This window comes from Garra rufa, chromosome 6 (genome assembly GCF_049309525.1).
Source record: "Garra rufa chromosome 6, GarRuf1.0, whole genome shotgun sequence".
Taxonomy (NCBI): domain Eukaryota; kingdom Metazoa; phylum Chordata; class Actinopteri; order Cypriniformes; family Cyprinidae; genus Garra; species Garra rufa.
Window position 1 is genome coordinate 55,959,436 of NC_133366.1, and position 17,801 is coordinate 55,977,236.

At 39.2% G+C, this 17,801-nt stretch overlaps 1 protein-coding gene across 10 annotated transcripts in view; it reads left to right on the plus strand.

Moving 5' to 3' along the window:
• The first annotated feature begins 1,991 nt into the window (after positions 1–1,991).
• LOC141337488 (microtubule-associated protein 2-like) overlaps positions 1,992–17,801 on the plus strand; it is a 39,916-nt gene continuing 24,106 nt past the window's right edge. For 8 of the 10 annotated variants that reach the window (XM_073843320.1, XM_073843317.1, XM_073843325.1 and 5 more), the window contains exons 1-5: positions 7,988–8,118; positions 9,195–11,921; positions 12,134–12,334; positions 12,801–12,938; positions 14,221–14,279. In XM_073843320.1, the coding sequence (XP_073699421.1) occupies positions 9,203–11,921; positions 12,134–12,334; positions 12,801–12,938; positions 14,221–14,279 (3,117 nt within the window). In that variant the 5' untranslated portion in view covers positions 7,988–8,118; positions 9,195–9,202. Of the gene's footprint in view, positions 2,065–4,269; positions 4,403–7,987; positions 8,119–9,194; positions 11,922–12,133; positions 12,335–12,800; positions 12,939–14,220; positions 14,280–17,801 lie in introns of those variants that run through there. The other 2 variants (XM_073843318.1, XM_073843319.1) reach the window with 2 other exon arrangements.

Below are 17,801 nucleotides of genomic sequence, written 5' to 3' on the forward strand. Positions count from 1 at the left end.
GTGGCCAAAACCCCTCTAAAACCAGCCTGCTGACCAGCAATGACCAGCTAAAACCAGCCAACCAGCCTAACACCAACCTTCAGCAGGGTGGTGGCAGAAAATGACAGTTTTCAAGTAATAAAAGGTCAATTTAAGTTTGTATTTCAAAATGCTGACTTTATTCTCGCAATTCCAGGATTATATTTCATTCTGATAAAAATTCTGATAAGAAAAATCAACTTGTTATTCTCTCTTTTCCCCTCTGAGAGTTTATGTCCCACACTCCTGGCTTTTTTTCCTCAGAATTGACAAACTCGCTATTTTGAGTAAAATCAAGTTATAAAGTTCGAAGTAGGAGACATAAACTTGCATTTGTGAGGAAAAAAGTCAGAATTGTAAATAGGTAGTGTTATGTAAAATGTTATAGGTTTATAAAAATGTATGCTTTAAAGGCAAATTGCGCAGCTGCAAATTGGTCTATAGTCAAAAAGCTCAAAATAGGATGTGACCTATTTGAAATACAAGCTAATTTCATTTTAAGATACAATTTTATTCCTTTATAAATCTTTTTGTAGACTTGACTCACAATAGATTTTTTATAGAGTTTGTTGTCAGTATTTTGTTCAGTCTGTGATACTCTAGCAAGCATGAAAATACATGATGTTTTATTAACAAGGTTCGGGAGGAGCACGATCAGATAATCAACCAATTTGGCACAGGTGTAATTCGTTTACCCAATCATCCTAACCAGCACAACACGTATATAAACAGACCGCCTTCTTACCTCCGTCCTGTGATAGTTTCTTGGCATCCCTCCTCCACCCCAATTCCCCACTTCTAATCTGTTTTTATCCCATACTAGGGATAGGGGGAGTTCTCTGGGTTCGGCCTGTATTCTGGGCCCGGAGCCCTCCCCCAGGACAGCACGCCAAAATATGCTTTCTACATGCACAAGCAGATTAGATGTAAGGGCGAACTCGTGAAATGGCACATATAAATACTTGGTAAAAAATAGTTTTAATTAGATAAATGTATTTTTCCTGACTTTTTGTAGTATTATTGTCCGGTTTAGTTTAGTTTAGTTATAATCAGTATAGCTCAACCTAATCTCATGACGAAAACGTACCTCTGGGAACTTATTCGTGATACGCGAAACATGTACCAATAAGTACATTTCACTGCAGTATTCCAACAGAAATGTCCACTGAGTGGCTCATTTAAGTCGCGATTTAAAAGGTCTTTTTTTTTTCAGAAATGTATAAAAATATTTTAAAACGTTTGCTGCATGGTTAAAATAAAATTAATTTGTGTTTTTAAATTTGCGACAACATCCCTACACCTAAACCTACCCGATAGTATGAACAAAAGAGAACTTGACATAAAAGCGCAATTGCAAGCATGCCATTTTAGCCTGTTTTTCAATCTCTCATCTTTCAGCTTTTTTTATCGTTTGTCATGTTTTTCATGGAATTTGTATCCAAGGATTCGTATCCAATTCCGTGCCGGCTGAGCTACCGAGAAAGCTTGTTATGTCCATTTTCGACCTCCTGCCAAATTATTACCCCCTCTCATTAAAATCGCTACATGATTGCCTAATCCTAATCCTAATCCTAACCCTAAACCTGCCAATACTAGGAGGGTAATAATCTGGCGAGGATCAACACCGGAAAGCGAAACATATGGAACTGTAATCATAACTATGTATGAAAATGATTACAAGTGCTCACTGTTTTACCATTCTAGTGTTCATTTCTGTTGGAAAGTGCAGTAATATGTATTTATTAGTACGTACTCCGTGTCCAGCTTCGTCTGACATCTTTAGGATAGAAGCAACATAGTCTTAGAATTTGAAGAACCTTAGAACTTTACTTTAAACATCTTATAAAGCTTTAAAACTCTTCCTCCGTAGGCAGTTCACAGAACCACAATGGGACGCCCAAACTGTAAATGTGTTGATCTGATCTTGAACACCTTCTTGATCTCTTCTTGTTTTCTTCTGATTGTTTGCAGTGGAGGACTCCGCAAACCTGCCGCCCTCACCTCCTCCGTCCCCAGCAGCAGAGCATTTTGGGCCTTTGGATCAAGGTAGGGTCATGCTTCATGTGTGTATGGAGAGAGGTGAGGTGAGAAACACACTGAAAGAACTTGAACACCTTTTTTCCCATGAGTATTCCGGTCACCCTCTGACCCTGGCTTGAATGAGGGTGTTCTATTTGGGGACGCCTGCTAGTCCCACCCCTTCCAGGCTGATTTCACCCCTCTCACAGTGCCCTTCAGACGCCCACGCTCCGCTGATCTGTGGGGCTGGTCCAAAGATTGATGGAGTTGTGTTTGCAGGATCAACTTTGCCTCCTTTTTTGACATCATTCAAGTCGACCTCCTCTTCCTCATCCAGCATCTCCAGCTCTTAAACATGGCCTCATCTTCATCATTGCTAACTCCGGGAGCTTATCTTGATCGAAAACTTATGCCAATAATTACTCAGCCCCTTTTTCCAGTCCTCCTAACCAATCAAACTCAACCACTCCTTATTCCTCGCCCAACCATGGATCTTGACTCCGCCCTGCATGAAAGCCTTAAACCTTGAACTGAATGCTGCGCTGTCTCACCTGCAGCTGACGTTTCCAGGCTGTGGCTGAAACGGTGTGGCATTCAGGTTGCCTGCTCATCCTCTCTCCAAAACCAGATCTGTTGATTGCTCCGAACCTCTCTCAGTTCCTCTGTGCGTCCCTGTCTGTAGTTTTGCATGTTGTGTCGTAGGTGCTGTCGATGTTGTGGGCTTGTGCTCGTTCGTCATTTTGACTGTGTTTGTCTGTACTGCCTGTGGTAGGTCGATGCCATACTCAGATCACTCTCTGAAGCTACTAAACTAATCATTAACGTCATTAACACAATCACTAACAGCCTTCAGGAGGAGCTTCGCCAAACACAGTCATTAAGCGCATACTTAAAGTCAACATGAAATCAAATTTTTAGAAAACTTTCCCCACTTTTCAACAACTTTCCTTTGCGGCTGAATAGTCTTAATCAGGGATGAATATATTATCACCATCAGTTTTAGTCTGATATTACTGTTTGTTTGTTTTTTTTTGTTATATATGGGTATGGGTTCATATTGTGTATGTATAATGGTCATAATTGACAATTTAATTATATGCTCATTTCCACCTATTTTTACCTCAAAACCATTAGCATGGGTATATTTGTAGCAATAGCCAAAAATACATTGTATGGGTCAAAATTATAGATTTTTATTTTTTGCCAAAAATCAATTTTGTAAATTGCCTACCGTAAATATATCAAAGCTTAATTTTTGATTAGTAATATGCATTGCTAAGAACGTTGATTGGACATCTTTAAAGGCGATTTTCTCAATATTTAGATTTTTTTTGCACCCTTAGATTCCAGATTTTCAAATAGTTGTATCTCGGCCAAATATTGTCCAATCCCAACAAACCATACATCAAACATTATTTATTCAGCTTTCAGATGGTGCATACATCATTAGATTTATTTAACAGAATTATTTTAAATGATTACTATTTATTTTATTTCTTTTTTTATATGTGTGTGTTTTTATATTCAATATAATATGGGATTTTTATATTGACCAATCATCCGAGGAAAATAATTATTGACTTATTGGTATCAGACATATTTTTACTCATTGTGCATCCCTGTTATTATTTTACTAGTTATGTAATGTTTCAAGTGAAATTCATGTTGACTTTAAACAGAAACCTAATGCTAATGCAGTTTCATCTGCTTTAGATCTTTTTTACTTTTAGACAATCTCTAAAATATCATTCAGGATGTTCAGACTCTGGTTATGGCATAGCACCGCTACAGTCACACTTTGTGTTTCTCGACACTGTGTGTTTGTGTTGTGTGTGTCTTTCTCTTTTTCGTACACATACTCCTATCTTGATTTATTTCTCTCCACCTGAATTTTTTTAGCTCTTTATTCTCTCTCTCTCTGGCTCTCTCTTTATCTCCTCCCCTCAATTCTCACTTTTAGTATATTCTGATTCACCTCCTTTCTCTCTCTCTCTCTCTCTCTCTCTCTCTCTCTCTCTCTCTCTCTCACACCTGTTTCTTTTTTCCTCCCTTACTTGCTCCACCCTTTCTAGCTTTTCCTCTCTGTCTCTTTGTCTCTGTCTCTTTGTCCAGATTTCCCTGCAGTTCTTTTCCTTGTGTCTATTTGTAGATGTAGGGGATGAGGAGGAAGCAGGTCCTCTCCGCCGCTTCCAAAATTCTCGCGAGAGGTGCAAGTTCCTCGCCCCCTCCATCTCAGTGTCTGTGCCTGAGGATGACCCCTACCACTCTGACGAGGAATACTATGAGCACCCTTTATTCAGCCCAGAGTGGACGCGCTCTGGCTCTCGCCCCCCAGGGCAGGCCGCCGCGTTTAGACAGATCGAAGGTGAACCTCGCATGGTTCCTCTCTGCCATTCTGTCTTCCCCTCCTCCTTCTTTTTCTCTCTCTTTCCTTCCACTTCTTCTTCAGCTCTGCATCAACACCTCTCTCTCTCTTTCTCTCTCACTCTCGCTCTCTCTCTGGTCCGCCTCTTCCTGTCTTTTGTCTCTGTTGTGTCGTGCTCACTCTGACCGAAGCGTGTCTTGTGGGGGTGGTATCTGTTTTTGTACCTTGTTCATTGCAAGTCATTTGGATTTTGCGCAACTTTTGTGCCATGCAGTTAAAAGGCACGAGCAAAGTCCCCGCTGCTATGTAGTGCTCAGCTTAAGAAGGAAGAGCACTGACACTGAAAATGAAATCCAAATGACTTGCAGCATCAGCAGGACATTTGTGCATGCTGTGCACATTTTCTCCTTTGCCTGTTTGCCGTCTTCTTGTCTCTGCATCTGTCTGCCCGTATGTTAGCCTGTCTATCCATTTGTATTTTTTGATTGTCCCTCATCAGGCCCAAAACGTACCCATGCATCTCAACAGGCCCCTTACATTTCTCCAACCTGCTGATGTACACATGCTGTAGATCACAGAAAGACTTTCAGCTCTTCACATGGTGGCCCACACACACACAAGCATCTCTGACCTTATTGCATCAGGGAAGAAAGGTTAATCACTTTCAGCACCAAAATGATTTCTACACTGTAGGTTGTATTTCCAATTTAACTAGGGTTGGGGATCAAGAACTCAATAAATACTGGAACCAAATGTTCATTTTTTTTGTTGGTTTCTAAACATCTTCAATGCTTCATTTTAGCTAAGCTGTGAGATTGCAATCTGAATTGAATGTGATGAGAAAAACTCTGTGCAAAATAAGACTGTAAACTGACAACACACTCTGTGTTGCAGTCCAAGTATTGATTGAACTGAATGACTGAAGCAGGCTTTTTTAATGAATAAGTGAAAAACACAATGTGTTATATATGAGAATATGACAATGTAGTTAAAGCAGTGTAATTTTAGTGTTATTTATATACTAGGGCTGGGTTTTGACACAAATGACTTAATTCTGATTCACAAGCTTGCGATTTGGTTTAATTTCAAATTTCTTTTGATTCGATTCAAATTTAATTATTTCGGATATATATCAGGTATAGTACATGCAAAATGTTCTTAAAGAAAATACACCTTTCAACTAATGCTGTAAAATAAACACGTGAGTCAGCTGGTACTACTATAATATTAAAGGTTAAATGGATTTGTGTAAAATTGCTTAAATTACCTTCAATGAAGTTTTTAGAATTATAAATGTACAATTACATTATTGAAATATAAGCATTTAAATGGTGGCTGTCATAAAAACTGATTTAAATGTTAAATAACAGTAACAGTTATAATGAATATGTTATATGGTGCATACATTTAGCAAAATGCTCCTATCAAGAGTTAATTTTTGTAGTCGACTAACGAGTTTATAGTCACCGAATATGTTTTTTTCAGAGGTAAATGTGACATTACTGTCTTTGCATGGTTGAAACACTGACTGAGTGATTACATGAGACAAGATATGGATTTCGGTAAATTGTAGGCCTATTCTTTCTTTTAACATACCTTCTGATGTTTATTCGTGTTTATTTTATGCTGAAACTGGTATTAAAGCGGAGATGATCAGTTCATATGTGCTTCACGCTGGTGCTTCTTTTGAACTGAGGTGCTACAGCAATCTGTCACTTCACATGAAATGGCATCTGAGGCTTTGTTTCAAATCAAAAGTAAAAAAACACACAGCTTATTGCGATTTGTTGAATGGGAAGTGAACAACAATGTTCCATTTATTAACTGAAAACAGGCTAGACTTATCAAATCTTCGAATTTAAGAATCGATATTGTTACGTAAAATGAGAATCGATTAAAATCAAGAAATCAATCTTTTTTACCCAGCCCTATTATATACTATTATATTATTTAATCATATTTTGAATTAGCCATTTTATTAATTTGAGTTTGGTTACATCCTTTTTTTTAAAAAAAAATATTTCTATTTAGCTTTAATTTTTCAAGTTCATTTTAGTAATTTTAGTACTTCAAATTTGATTCAATTAGTTGCACAGGCAACATTTCTAATTTACTTTCAAATATTTTTAAGTTCAAGTTTTTCATCAATATTTTATCAGTACTTTTAGTTTTTAAAGTAGGATGTATTGCTTCCTTAAAAGTACTAAAATAATCCATTAACTGGATCATTAAGTGGAATTAGAATAATTAAATCCCTTAAAACATTTGACATTGACTTTGCTGCCAATTTGTCCTCCTTTCCCCTTTTCTCTCCCTCATATACTCTCTCTTCCCTCATCCCTCGTTCCACTGCAGCATCCTGCTGAGATATGACCTGGTGTGGTCTGCGTCTCCATATCTAGCCTCCCAGCAGAGACTGTTGCTGTACCTTATCTTTCTTTCTCTCTGTCTCCCTCTGTCTCTCTCTCTCTTGTTCTGAGAATGAACTACATCATAAGCTTTGTTCTGAACAAGAATTCTGCATCTCCGGTTTCACATTCATTCTGACATCTCAATAACTCCCTGACCGGCTTTATTATGCCGTTGTGCATTTCGTTCAGTCTCAGTTAAGAGAAACAATGGAGATACACACAGCATTGTGTGCAAATGTGTTGTGTGCAAGTCATATTTTCATGTTCAAGAATAAAATTGAACAAATGAAGGAGCTGATATAATGTATTTGTCATAAACTTTTGAAATAAGCAATAATAATGTAACTGAGAGGTACGTATTTGGAAATGAATAATCTGGTTCTTTAGAGTTTATAGGGAAGTGCCATTGCTTATTGTCTGAAAACTGATTTAAGCACTATCGCAGATGCAAGATTGGTTTTCTATTGAATATCAGCATTATGTTATTGGATGCAGGTAGCGGTTATATATACAAGTTTCCCTTTAGACACAATATGGCCAGTATTTTGTCTCTTTTTTGCTCATCTAATGAAATTTATTCCAAACAAAACCAAATCATCGTATGCATGTCACAGAGCAAAGCACAGTCTGTCTGGAACACTGCAAAAACAGACAAGCTGTTCTTTGTAATTGTGAGGAAAAATTCAGTTACCTACGTGTTATTTTCACTTTAAATTGGTAGTACATAAAATTCCAAAACAGTATGTTTTGGATTTCCATTAGTTTGCATTGTTGTAATATTGAGAAAGAATAAGAATCTTGTTTGATGTGCATGAGCAGCTTCCTTATTCACCTTTATCTACCACCACTTCAAATACTCAAGGTCAGAGAAAACACCACACTCTACAAAAGTCATAAACTCCATTGGGTATGTCCTCATAACTGATAGAGCTGAAAGTGTCCCACCTTTTTATTCCCAAATAACCCAAGTCTGTGTTGTCTATAGTCTTGATGTTTCCACTTGTCTCCCTCTCTATGAAGAAGAGGAGACCATAGAGAGTCTCTCAGCTGCGGAGGAGGAAGAGGAGGAGACTTCAGAAGCCGCAGCAACAGCAGCAGCTCTAGAGGAAGAGGAGGAGGAGGAGCAGTGGAGTGGGGAGGAGCCTGAGCAGGAAACTGAGCTCCTAGAGCGGGGAGAGGTCATAGGCGAGGCCCAGGCTTTGCCCGGCCTGCAGGCTGAGGTTCACACACAGGCAGCTACTGCTGCCGACGAGGCCCCTAATGGGAGAGCTGAGGAGGCAGGGGGGCAAGAAAGCCCTGCAGAAGGTGTGTCCATCCTTCTCACAACCTGCATGTTTCTCTCTCCCATCACAAAAAAGCAAAGCGAAAGCATTGTGAAAGCTTTCTAAGGGAATGTGGGTGGATGGTTCAAATATCTCCTCTATCTGCTGATGCTGCAAGGCAACACAGGCTTGATGGTGACCAGCTTCTGTGGCCAGAGCTGTGTGTCTGTCTGTCAATGTCTTTCTTCTTAAAAGCTTTTCCCAAAGCAGCTCCCATCTGCTAGCTATCTGATTAAGCTTTTTCTGAACTTTACCGCTTGTTTTTCTATTGATGCTACTGCTGCCAGGTCGACCGCTTCCATATATTATTATCCATTGCTCAGTTAATTTTTATTTGCCAGCTACATTGCCAGTTTGTGGGTGATTTTTGCTGCATGCTCCAACAAAACACCTGCGTTTTTACATGTGGGATTCTATGAGAATCCTCAGTTTTTGTGATATTGTGATATTGTGATATTGCGTTATGCTTCATTTTCAAAGGCATTTGAAAAGCTATGCTTTTTGATTTGTTTTTGTTTGAAATTGTATTTCATTTTCATTTCATTATTTTCAAAGCATTGTCATTTCACATGGTTTGCATAAGTGTTTTTTTTATTCTTTTTATTATGCAAAATGCAGAACAATTTAGAATACACTGTTATTTCAGTGGCAATTATAGCCACATGTATATGTGTAATATTTGATTATATAAAAATGAAAATCACTGTGCATTTTCCATAATCTCTGACAGAAGTATTTAGATCAGCTATTCCATCTTGCTGCCGGTGTAATGACGTCAGTATCGTGTTTGGACCACATCCTTGGATATTACATCCATTTTCTGGACCTCATCCTCGCAACATTAAATGTTCTGGGTCTGCATGCTGGTCCTGTCATATCCATGCCATCACTCCATCACTGAATTGGTATGTGTGTCTCATCGGCTGCTGCTATTTGAAAGTGGAAGTTCATTTGACCCAGAGCTTTGCCTGTCTGTGTGGTGGTTGGCCTGGCAAACATGTTGTACTTTGAATTATTAATAATACTATACAATGCAGACTACTTGAGATTTGCTTTCAGCTGTGAAGATGGAAGCAGAGCGACCGGACAGTGAGAGGACAGATCCCGTTGGCATGGACTTCACTGAATCTGCAATGCATCTAGATGATGAACTCCCATCTTACCAGAGCCTTGCCAGAGACACAGATATGCCAGAAAGCCCCTTTGCTCGAACATCCCCCATGGAGGATTTTGAAATGCCTCCAAGTGACCAGGTTCATGCCAAAGAACCTTGCGAGGCTCCAACTGAAAAGCCTGATGAGCAAAGTGGTGCCGTGAAACAGCCTTCAACCGAAACGTGTGACTCCAGCAATATCCATGAGGTCAAACCAGGGCAAATTCAAGACCAACAATTGGAAATAACAACGGAGGGGGACATGAAGGACAAATCTGGCATGTCTGCTTATTTTGAGACCACTACAATTAAGACAGATGCCTCTGGGTCTCAAGGAGAAGGGTATTATGAGCTAAGTACGAAATCAGAAGAACAAAAGGACTCTGTTGGTAACCTACCACTTCCTGAAATCAGCTACAGCACCTTGGCTCAAACACACTCTTTGGAAGCCCAACCGGATCTTCCGAAAAGTAGCGCAGACACACTACAAACCACTTCACCTGTAGACAGAAGAGACGACTGCAGACTGTCTCCTGGAAAACTGGCACTAGAGCAACGAAGTTACTCTTTAAATATCACCATTGGAGCAATGGATCATGGCGATGCCCAAGGACGTCCAAGAAACTTCTCTCCATTAGCTACCGACATCATGTCTCATACTAGTGGGAGTCTTGACGAATCTGCCGATTACCTTCCTGTCACCACTCCCTCAGTAGAGAAGCTCCCTCAGTTTCCACCATTGATCCTGGAGACAACTGCCTCTGCTGCAAGTCCACCATCTTCACCTCCCCAGACAACAGTCACTGATGTAAAGACAAGTCCACAGACAGAGTCTCCTGAATCCCCTGTCCTAGCTAAGAGCTGTTACAAGAACGGCACCGTCATGGCCCCAGACTTGCCTGAAATGCTGGACTTGGCAGGTACCCGATCAAGGTTGACATCTGACAACACAGACCAAGAGATTATGAGAAGAAAGTCTGTCCCAATGGACATGTCTTCTCTAGTTAGTGATTCTTTAGCACATTTGTTCAGAGATGATCATGGCCAGATGGCTACAAAGAGAGAAATGCAGTTGGAGGAGCAAGGATATTGTGTCTTTAGTGAATACTCTGGTCCCATGCCATCGCCTGCAGATGTGCACAGTCCAATGGACGCATCTCCTCAAATCTTCAACACTGTGATATCAGAGGAGAAGGAAACTGGTCTTGTTGCATTTGCACAACAGGAGTGTTTAAAAACTGAAGATCTGAAAGCAACAGAGGTTGTTGCACCACAGGCAAAACCAGAAGAAGAAAAGCCAAAGAATGAAGATTCCTTTGAAACCGAGAGTGCACCTTCTGTAAAACCTTCTGTGGAGACTAAGCAAGAGGAGTCTGATCTTTTGAAGACTGAGCATTTGGAAGAACCCAAGAGCCCAACTTTACCCGAAAGTGAGAAAGGACAGGTAGAAACACAACCTGAAACCTTTATCACGCCGAAGGTGACAGTTACTCTTGATGAAGCAAAGCCTGAGCTTGATGGAGGTTCTACACTTGCAGCTGAAACTGAAGCTGAAATCGCTGCCTATGAGAGGCAAATTCGCAAATTGGAGATGGAGGATCGACCTTTGAGTGTAGAGGAGGAAAGGGAGCTCCAGGAACTCAGGGAGAAGGTGAAGAATAAACCAGACCTTGTGCATCAGGAAGCTTACGAAGAGGTGGATGCAGAGGATGTGTACCAGCTCACTGGAGCTGCGAAGGATCGAATTGCTCGACCCATCAGACCATCCCCAGCATCTTCTGTAGAAAGTGCGACTGATGAGGAGAAAATGCATCTTAGTGACTCTGAAAAACCTAGATCACCAGGTGAGAAAGAGGCTCTTAAAACCGATCCTAATAGATTATCTCCCGTTGGGTCTTTTGAGAAATATTTTAGAGAAGAGAGACCTTCTGAGCAGGAGGTAAAGCAGAAAGACACAGTGCAACCCCTCAAGGAGAAAGTTCCTGAGGAGAAACCTCAGCCACCACCTTCAAAGACAGACGAGGCTCCTCTTGAGGCCACGGTGACTCAAGAAGTAGAGGAAGAGGTAGAGCTTGCTGAGGAGCCTGACGAGGTCATGCCAGAACCAACACCAGCTCTTAATGTGGAAGAAGAGCCGGTGGTAGATAAACCTGAACCAGAAGAGATTGTGGTTGAAAAAGAGGAGGAAAAAGTGGTTGAGAAAGAAGAAGTTGAAGACGAGGAAGTTTTGGAAGGGGCTAAAGCTGCAGAAGAATCTGTTGAGCCCAGAGCTGCGATTGAGTCAGTAGTGACAGTGGAAGATGATTTTATTACTGTAGTGCAGACCATCGATGAGAGCGAAGTCTCTGGACACAGTGTTCGCTTCTCAGCTCCCTCTGAGGAGGAACATCCACAGCTCCTCCAAGAGGAGGAAGAAGAGGAGGAGGCTGTGGAAATGGCACAGGAAGTAGAAATAGAGGCTCCCAGTTTGGAGGAAGTCGTAGATGTTCCAGAGCCCGTTGAGCCTCCTGTATGTCCAGCTAAAGAGATAGAAGTACCAGAGAGTGAGGCCCCAACTCAAAGCTACGATGACTACAAAGATGAAACCACTATCGATGACTCCATCTTAGACAGCTCCTGGGTGGATACTCAAGGTATCAATATCTTTTGTGCATGAAATTTGCTCAGCAAATGACAAAATCTTTCAGAATTGTCTAAGTTAACTTGTTTTCTATCTTATTTCCTTTATATTAGTTGGCTTAGACGGCAATACAGTTTGATTTTTTCATTTTTGGATTTTGAGGAAATGCATGTTTACAGTCTGGTATAAGACTAGCTTGCCTGTTTCACCTCATGTACTCTGTAGATGATGATAAGAGCATGGCCACAGAGAAAATTGAGCCTCTACCCAGAATGATGAGCCCTGTCAAGAAACCACCCGCCGAGAAACCAGCGAAACCAAGGGCTAAAGGCGGCAGGACCAAAGGACGAATCACCACCCCTGAACGCAAACCTGTTCGCAAGGAGCCGCTACCCATCCAGAAGGATGAGATGAAGAAGAAAAAAGGTTTTGTTGCTGGAAGTGACATTGTGTTTTGTTTGTTTCTTTTCTTTGCATATTCTGTTTTTTTTTTTTCATTCATTCATTGTCTTCACATTTTTTCACAATGTTAAATGTTTGCTTTTAACAAATAATGTTTAAATCTTAATGCTTATTTCCACTTTGGTTAGATGTCATGCATTAAATCGGAACTTTGTATTAATTTTTAATTATTATTTTGAGATTTTTTGAGACAACAAAGGGTCAAATGTGTGCATTCAATTTTACAGTAGTTACATTATTCTGAATTCTCAATAAAAAAATGCAATTCTCATGCTTCAACCAATCATATTTAAAAAAAATTTACATCTCTGGTAAATATTTTAGTTTAATATTTTAGTAAAACATTGACAATGGGAGAGACTGTATCTCCTGTCGTCCTGAATTGTAATGTTATTGTGCCTGTCCTTGATTCTCTGTCTCCCTCTTGTAGCTGTGATTAAGAAGGCTGAGCTCACAAAAAAATCTGATATTCAGACGTGTTCTCCTTCCCGGAAGAGTGTTTTAAAGGCTACCGTAAGGCACCCTAGACCTACCCAACATCACGCGTGTGTTAAGCGGAAACCCACAGGTGATCTCTGTCACAAGCTGTTTGCAATGTGGCTGGCAAACATGGGCATTGGCATGTTGTTTTAAGAGTGATGCTTGTTTATTTTATTCATTTTTCTTTTGATGTATTTTATATAGCAAATTGTATTGGTTACGCAAGTGGTGTGTTCATGCAGTGTTTGTAATCAGGCTCACTGGTGTTTTATTCAATTCTTTTGTTTATAATGTTTTCATTTTCTTATAGCTTGACCTTTCTATTTTGACGTCTGCATGTGTTCTCTCAGTTTCTATGCTTATTCACACTTGGTTTTCTTTTCAAAGTGGCACTGCTTATTGAATATTGTGAAAATGTGGTGCATCCGATCACTTTGTGTGTGTGTGTGTGTGTGTGTGTGTGTGTGTGTTTGTCTGTGGGTTCATTTTAAACGACGTCCTTTTGACTTAAATGTGTTAGACAATTTATGAGGTGCAGCATAGAGTAATCACTATTTCCTCTCCTTTTGTAACATTTCTATTCTGTTGTATACAACATCCAGGGACCAATTGCTCTGGTTGCCAGGCAACTGGTGGTTTGAGTGAGTTCTGGGTGCTCAGTTAAAAGAAATCTGAAGGAAAGGAACTTACTGTGCCATAATGAAGTTCCACTGTTAGATTTCTGGGAATTGTGCTTGACTTTGTGGTAGACATCTGATACACTGCTTCAATGCCCTAATTAGACTTTACTGAACAGCCTTTTATGTAATACAGTTCATTTTCAAATTCTCTGTTATTCTGTGCCAAGTAGTTTCAGACCACAGCTTTTCTTCCAGTAGCTACAAAATATTTAGCTGTGGGTAATAGTCAGTTTCATTTTTGATCCTAAATAGCTCAATTAGAAGTACCTTGGCTTGAGCATTTAAAAAAAAAATAACCCAATGGTGGTTAAGTCTTGAAAACTGAAGTTTTTTTATATTTAATTGCTTGAAAAGTTAAACACTGTAGTGCTTTTAGAACATTGCTTTGTTAGTTGAAACAACTGATGAACTCACACAGCAACATTAACTCAACAAATGGCATGAGTTTGAGACAGGACTGTCTGTTCGAAGAGTCATACTTGTCACATTGCATACTTCAGTTTTGCAAAATAAGTGTAAAAGAATGTGGCTGCTTTTGTATACAAGGTTACATTTGTGGTGTATTTGCTTGTGTGTAATGTTCAGTTTGTTTTGTTTTCATTGGAGAGCTTTTAAATCAATGGTCACGGTAATGGTCACAATTTCTTCTCTTTATCATTCTCAGCTTCTCTTTTCTCTTTCTCTTTGCAGTGTCTGCAGACGGTCGACTGCCCTTCAGTGTGGCCAGGCACTCCAGAGACCGGGCATCTGTAAGCATCCCATTAGTTTTAAATTGTATACAAATATGATGATCCCAAGTGTAAAACTAAGTTATCAATAGGTTGTCAGTAGATAATCAAGTCTATATACTAGAGATCAGCTCAAGTACTCAGAAATAACAGCAATTATTAATAATAAAAGACACGTCGTGGCTTGGTTTTTATTTTATTGTAATTTTTTTTTTTTTTATCAACTGCAAAACATTTCACAAAGATCAATTCAATTTACTATAACACACAAACATACCAGAGGTCTTCTTTTTTATTTTGACATTTGTTACGGCATAATTTTTGGTGGTACCAATGATGAATTCAGATGAATTCAGTATATACATACAGTTGAGGTCAAAAGTTTTCATACACCTTGCAGAATCTGCAAAATGTTAATTATTTTAACAAAATAAGAGGGATCATACAAAATGCATATTATTTTTTTATTTAGTACTGACCTGAATAAGATATTAAAGATGCTTACATATAGTCAACAAAAGAAAATAATAGCTGAATTTATAAAATGTCCTCATTCAAAAGTTTACATACGCTTGATTCTTAATACTATATTATACTGTGTAATCCACAGCTGTGTTTTTTGTTTGTTTGTTTGTTTGTTTAGTGGTAGTTGTTCATTGGTCACTTGTTTGTCCTAAACAGTTCAACTGCCCACTATTCTTTAGAAAAATCCTTCAGGTCCCACAATATCTTTGGTTTCTCAGCATGTTTGTGTATTTGAACCCTTTTCAACAATGACTGTATGATTTTGAGATCCATATTTTCACACTGAGGACAACTGAGGGACTCATATGCAACTATTACAGAAGGTTCAAATGCTCACTGATGCTTCAGAAGGAAACACAATGCATTAAGAGCCAGAGGGTGAAAACTTTTGAACAGAATGTTTACATTTTTCTTATTTAGCCTAAATATAATACGCTTTTTTTTTTTCATTTAGTACTGCCCTTCAGAAGCTACAGAAGATACTTACATGTTTCCTAGATGACAAAATAAAGTAAATTTACCATGATCTTCAAATTCAAAAAGTTTTCACCCCCTTAATTCATTGGTTTCCTTCAGGGGCATCAGTGAGCGTTTGAACCTTCTGTAATAGTTGCATATGAGTCCCTCAGTTGTCCTCAGTGTGTTTATAAATTCAGCTATTACTCTTGTGGACTATGTGTAAACATCTTTCATGTGAAATATCTTAGTCAGGTCAGTACTAAATAAAAAATAACATGCATTTTGTATGATCCCTTTTATTTTGGTAAAATAGTGTACGTAAACTTTTGACCTCAACTGTATATAGCCTCTTTGTGCCTCAGATGCCTCCCTGGTTTCCATTCTTTGTATTGCCTGTACATCCCATCTCATATCTGTTTTGTGTTTGTTTTACAAGTTTGCATGATTTTTTTTTTACCTTATTTCCTTTAACCCCATAGTGATACATACAAGTGGCCCCTCAAGCATGTACTAATAGTACATTTAGACAAACTAGACATGTTTTCTTCTTTTTGTGCTTGTTCATTTTTAATTTCTGAGTGGTTCTACATTTTGGTATATGCCCTTGTATGGCGTTTAAATAGACTCAAAAGTCGCGCGCAAAACAGACCCACGAGAGGAAAATAACAATGCGAGAGCTCATCTGTGCACCCGCGAGCACGCATTTGTACACCGCGAGAGCGCAGAACAGTATTTAGGAGCGGAAATGAATACTGGCGCAAGCCCCTGCTGCCTAGCACGCGCAACTGCACTTGAGCGCTCGCTCGCTCGCGTTGACTTTTGACACTTTGAGGGCGGGGCAATGACTTTTGTCTTCCCACTTCCCACTTTTTGTCTTACTCTGATTAGGTTTAGATAGCTTTCCTTCATTGCTCTTACATTATTATTATTTTTAATTATTATATATGTTTTTTTTCTTATTCTAAGCAACATACCCCCTTACTGTATTTTATTTCTCCTCTTCTTACTTCTTACTCTATCTTCTTTACATTGTTAATGTTCTCCTGAAGATGATTGTATATTTCATCTGTTTGAATAAAAAAAATAAAAATAAATAAAAATCTGCCGGCTCCCCTCCCCCTTACAGCATTTTCGTCAAAGAATCCCCAAGATGTTGGAGAAAAATGAGGTAAAACACAATGGCAAGCATTATTGTCCTTAATACCATAAGGAGGCAGCAAGAAAGGTCGTCTCACTGCTGCAAAGCACCCTTTCCCGGCCTGCAACAAGAGACAGTGAGGATTGTTCTCATCCTTACCTATACTTACACTGATCTGCTTTTGTAAAAGATTGACAATTACATTGAAAGGATCCATTCACTGGCCCAAAGGCAGATTCCAGCGACCTGGTCGAAGGTTTAATGCATGTTCGGTCTTTTTTCAGCGCTTCAAGATTTAGTTTCAATTTTGATCTAGCTCCGTCTTAATCTGACTCCAATTGTAAATGATCATTAAATTTAAACTGTATTTCTAATCAAAGGTGATCACAAATATTGATTGTGTATTAATTTAGAAATTTGATAATTCTGGAAATCTCATCCTTTCAATTATTTGTTCATTAATGACCTGGTATCGCTTAGAAATTCACTCGGCCGACTAGTGAACTCACGGCACAACCTCGTCAGATCTGGACTTACTCAGAGGATGAGGGGTGATTATAAAGCCTCTTAAGTGAGCTACACCCTGTAGTCCCATACTTTAGAGTGCCCTTTTTCTATAATCACTAGAACTACAACGTGTTAAGCCAGTGGCAGTCAGAAATCGGAAGCCCTAATGGTGTTCCCCATGGTCCATCCACTGGTACATCGGTATGATCTGCCCTGAACGCAGAATTGTGGAAATACCAGACAATTTAATCTACTAGAAATAATGATTCTGAGAAATTCCAGAAAACTCAAATATAACATTTTATTTGTCAGGTAAACAATGTATCATGACAATTACACAATTAAACATTGAGAATCCAATTCAATTTCAATTTAGATAAATACATAACCTCAATGACCCAAGGATGTATCTAAGAATGGAAAATGCATACCTGACTATCAGAGTGACACTGCAGCATGAGAGAGACCTGGAGGTTTAGCTCCAGAGACTCTTGCATACCTACAGTGCGGGGGTTTTGGCTACAAAAATCCCAAAATGCTGTTTCACCCTTTGCCTTAAATACTCCAGACCAAACAAACAAATCTTTCAATCAGTTGTTAAAACACAAAAGACCCAGAGTCATGCCTGGTTGGAGGTTCCCATCTGCCCCTAAGGGGAGAACACACCCCTTAGCAGCAAACCCAATTCTATAAAAGTTTTCAATCTTTTCTAAAAATATAAGTGACTGCTGTGAAATTGAGACCATTTTACCAATCGCACAGAGACCATTAGAATGATACCAAACATGAAGGAGAAAAACAATATATTCACAAGATATAACATGTGGATGATCTTACTGATTTTCAGCAAAAGCTTTTAGGGGGAGAGGTGTGAGAGTGAGGGGTGAAGAGAGGGGGGTAGATCAGGGTGGGGT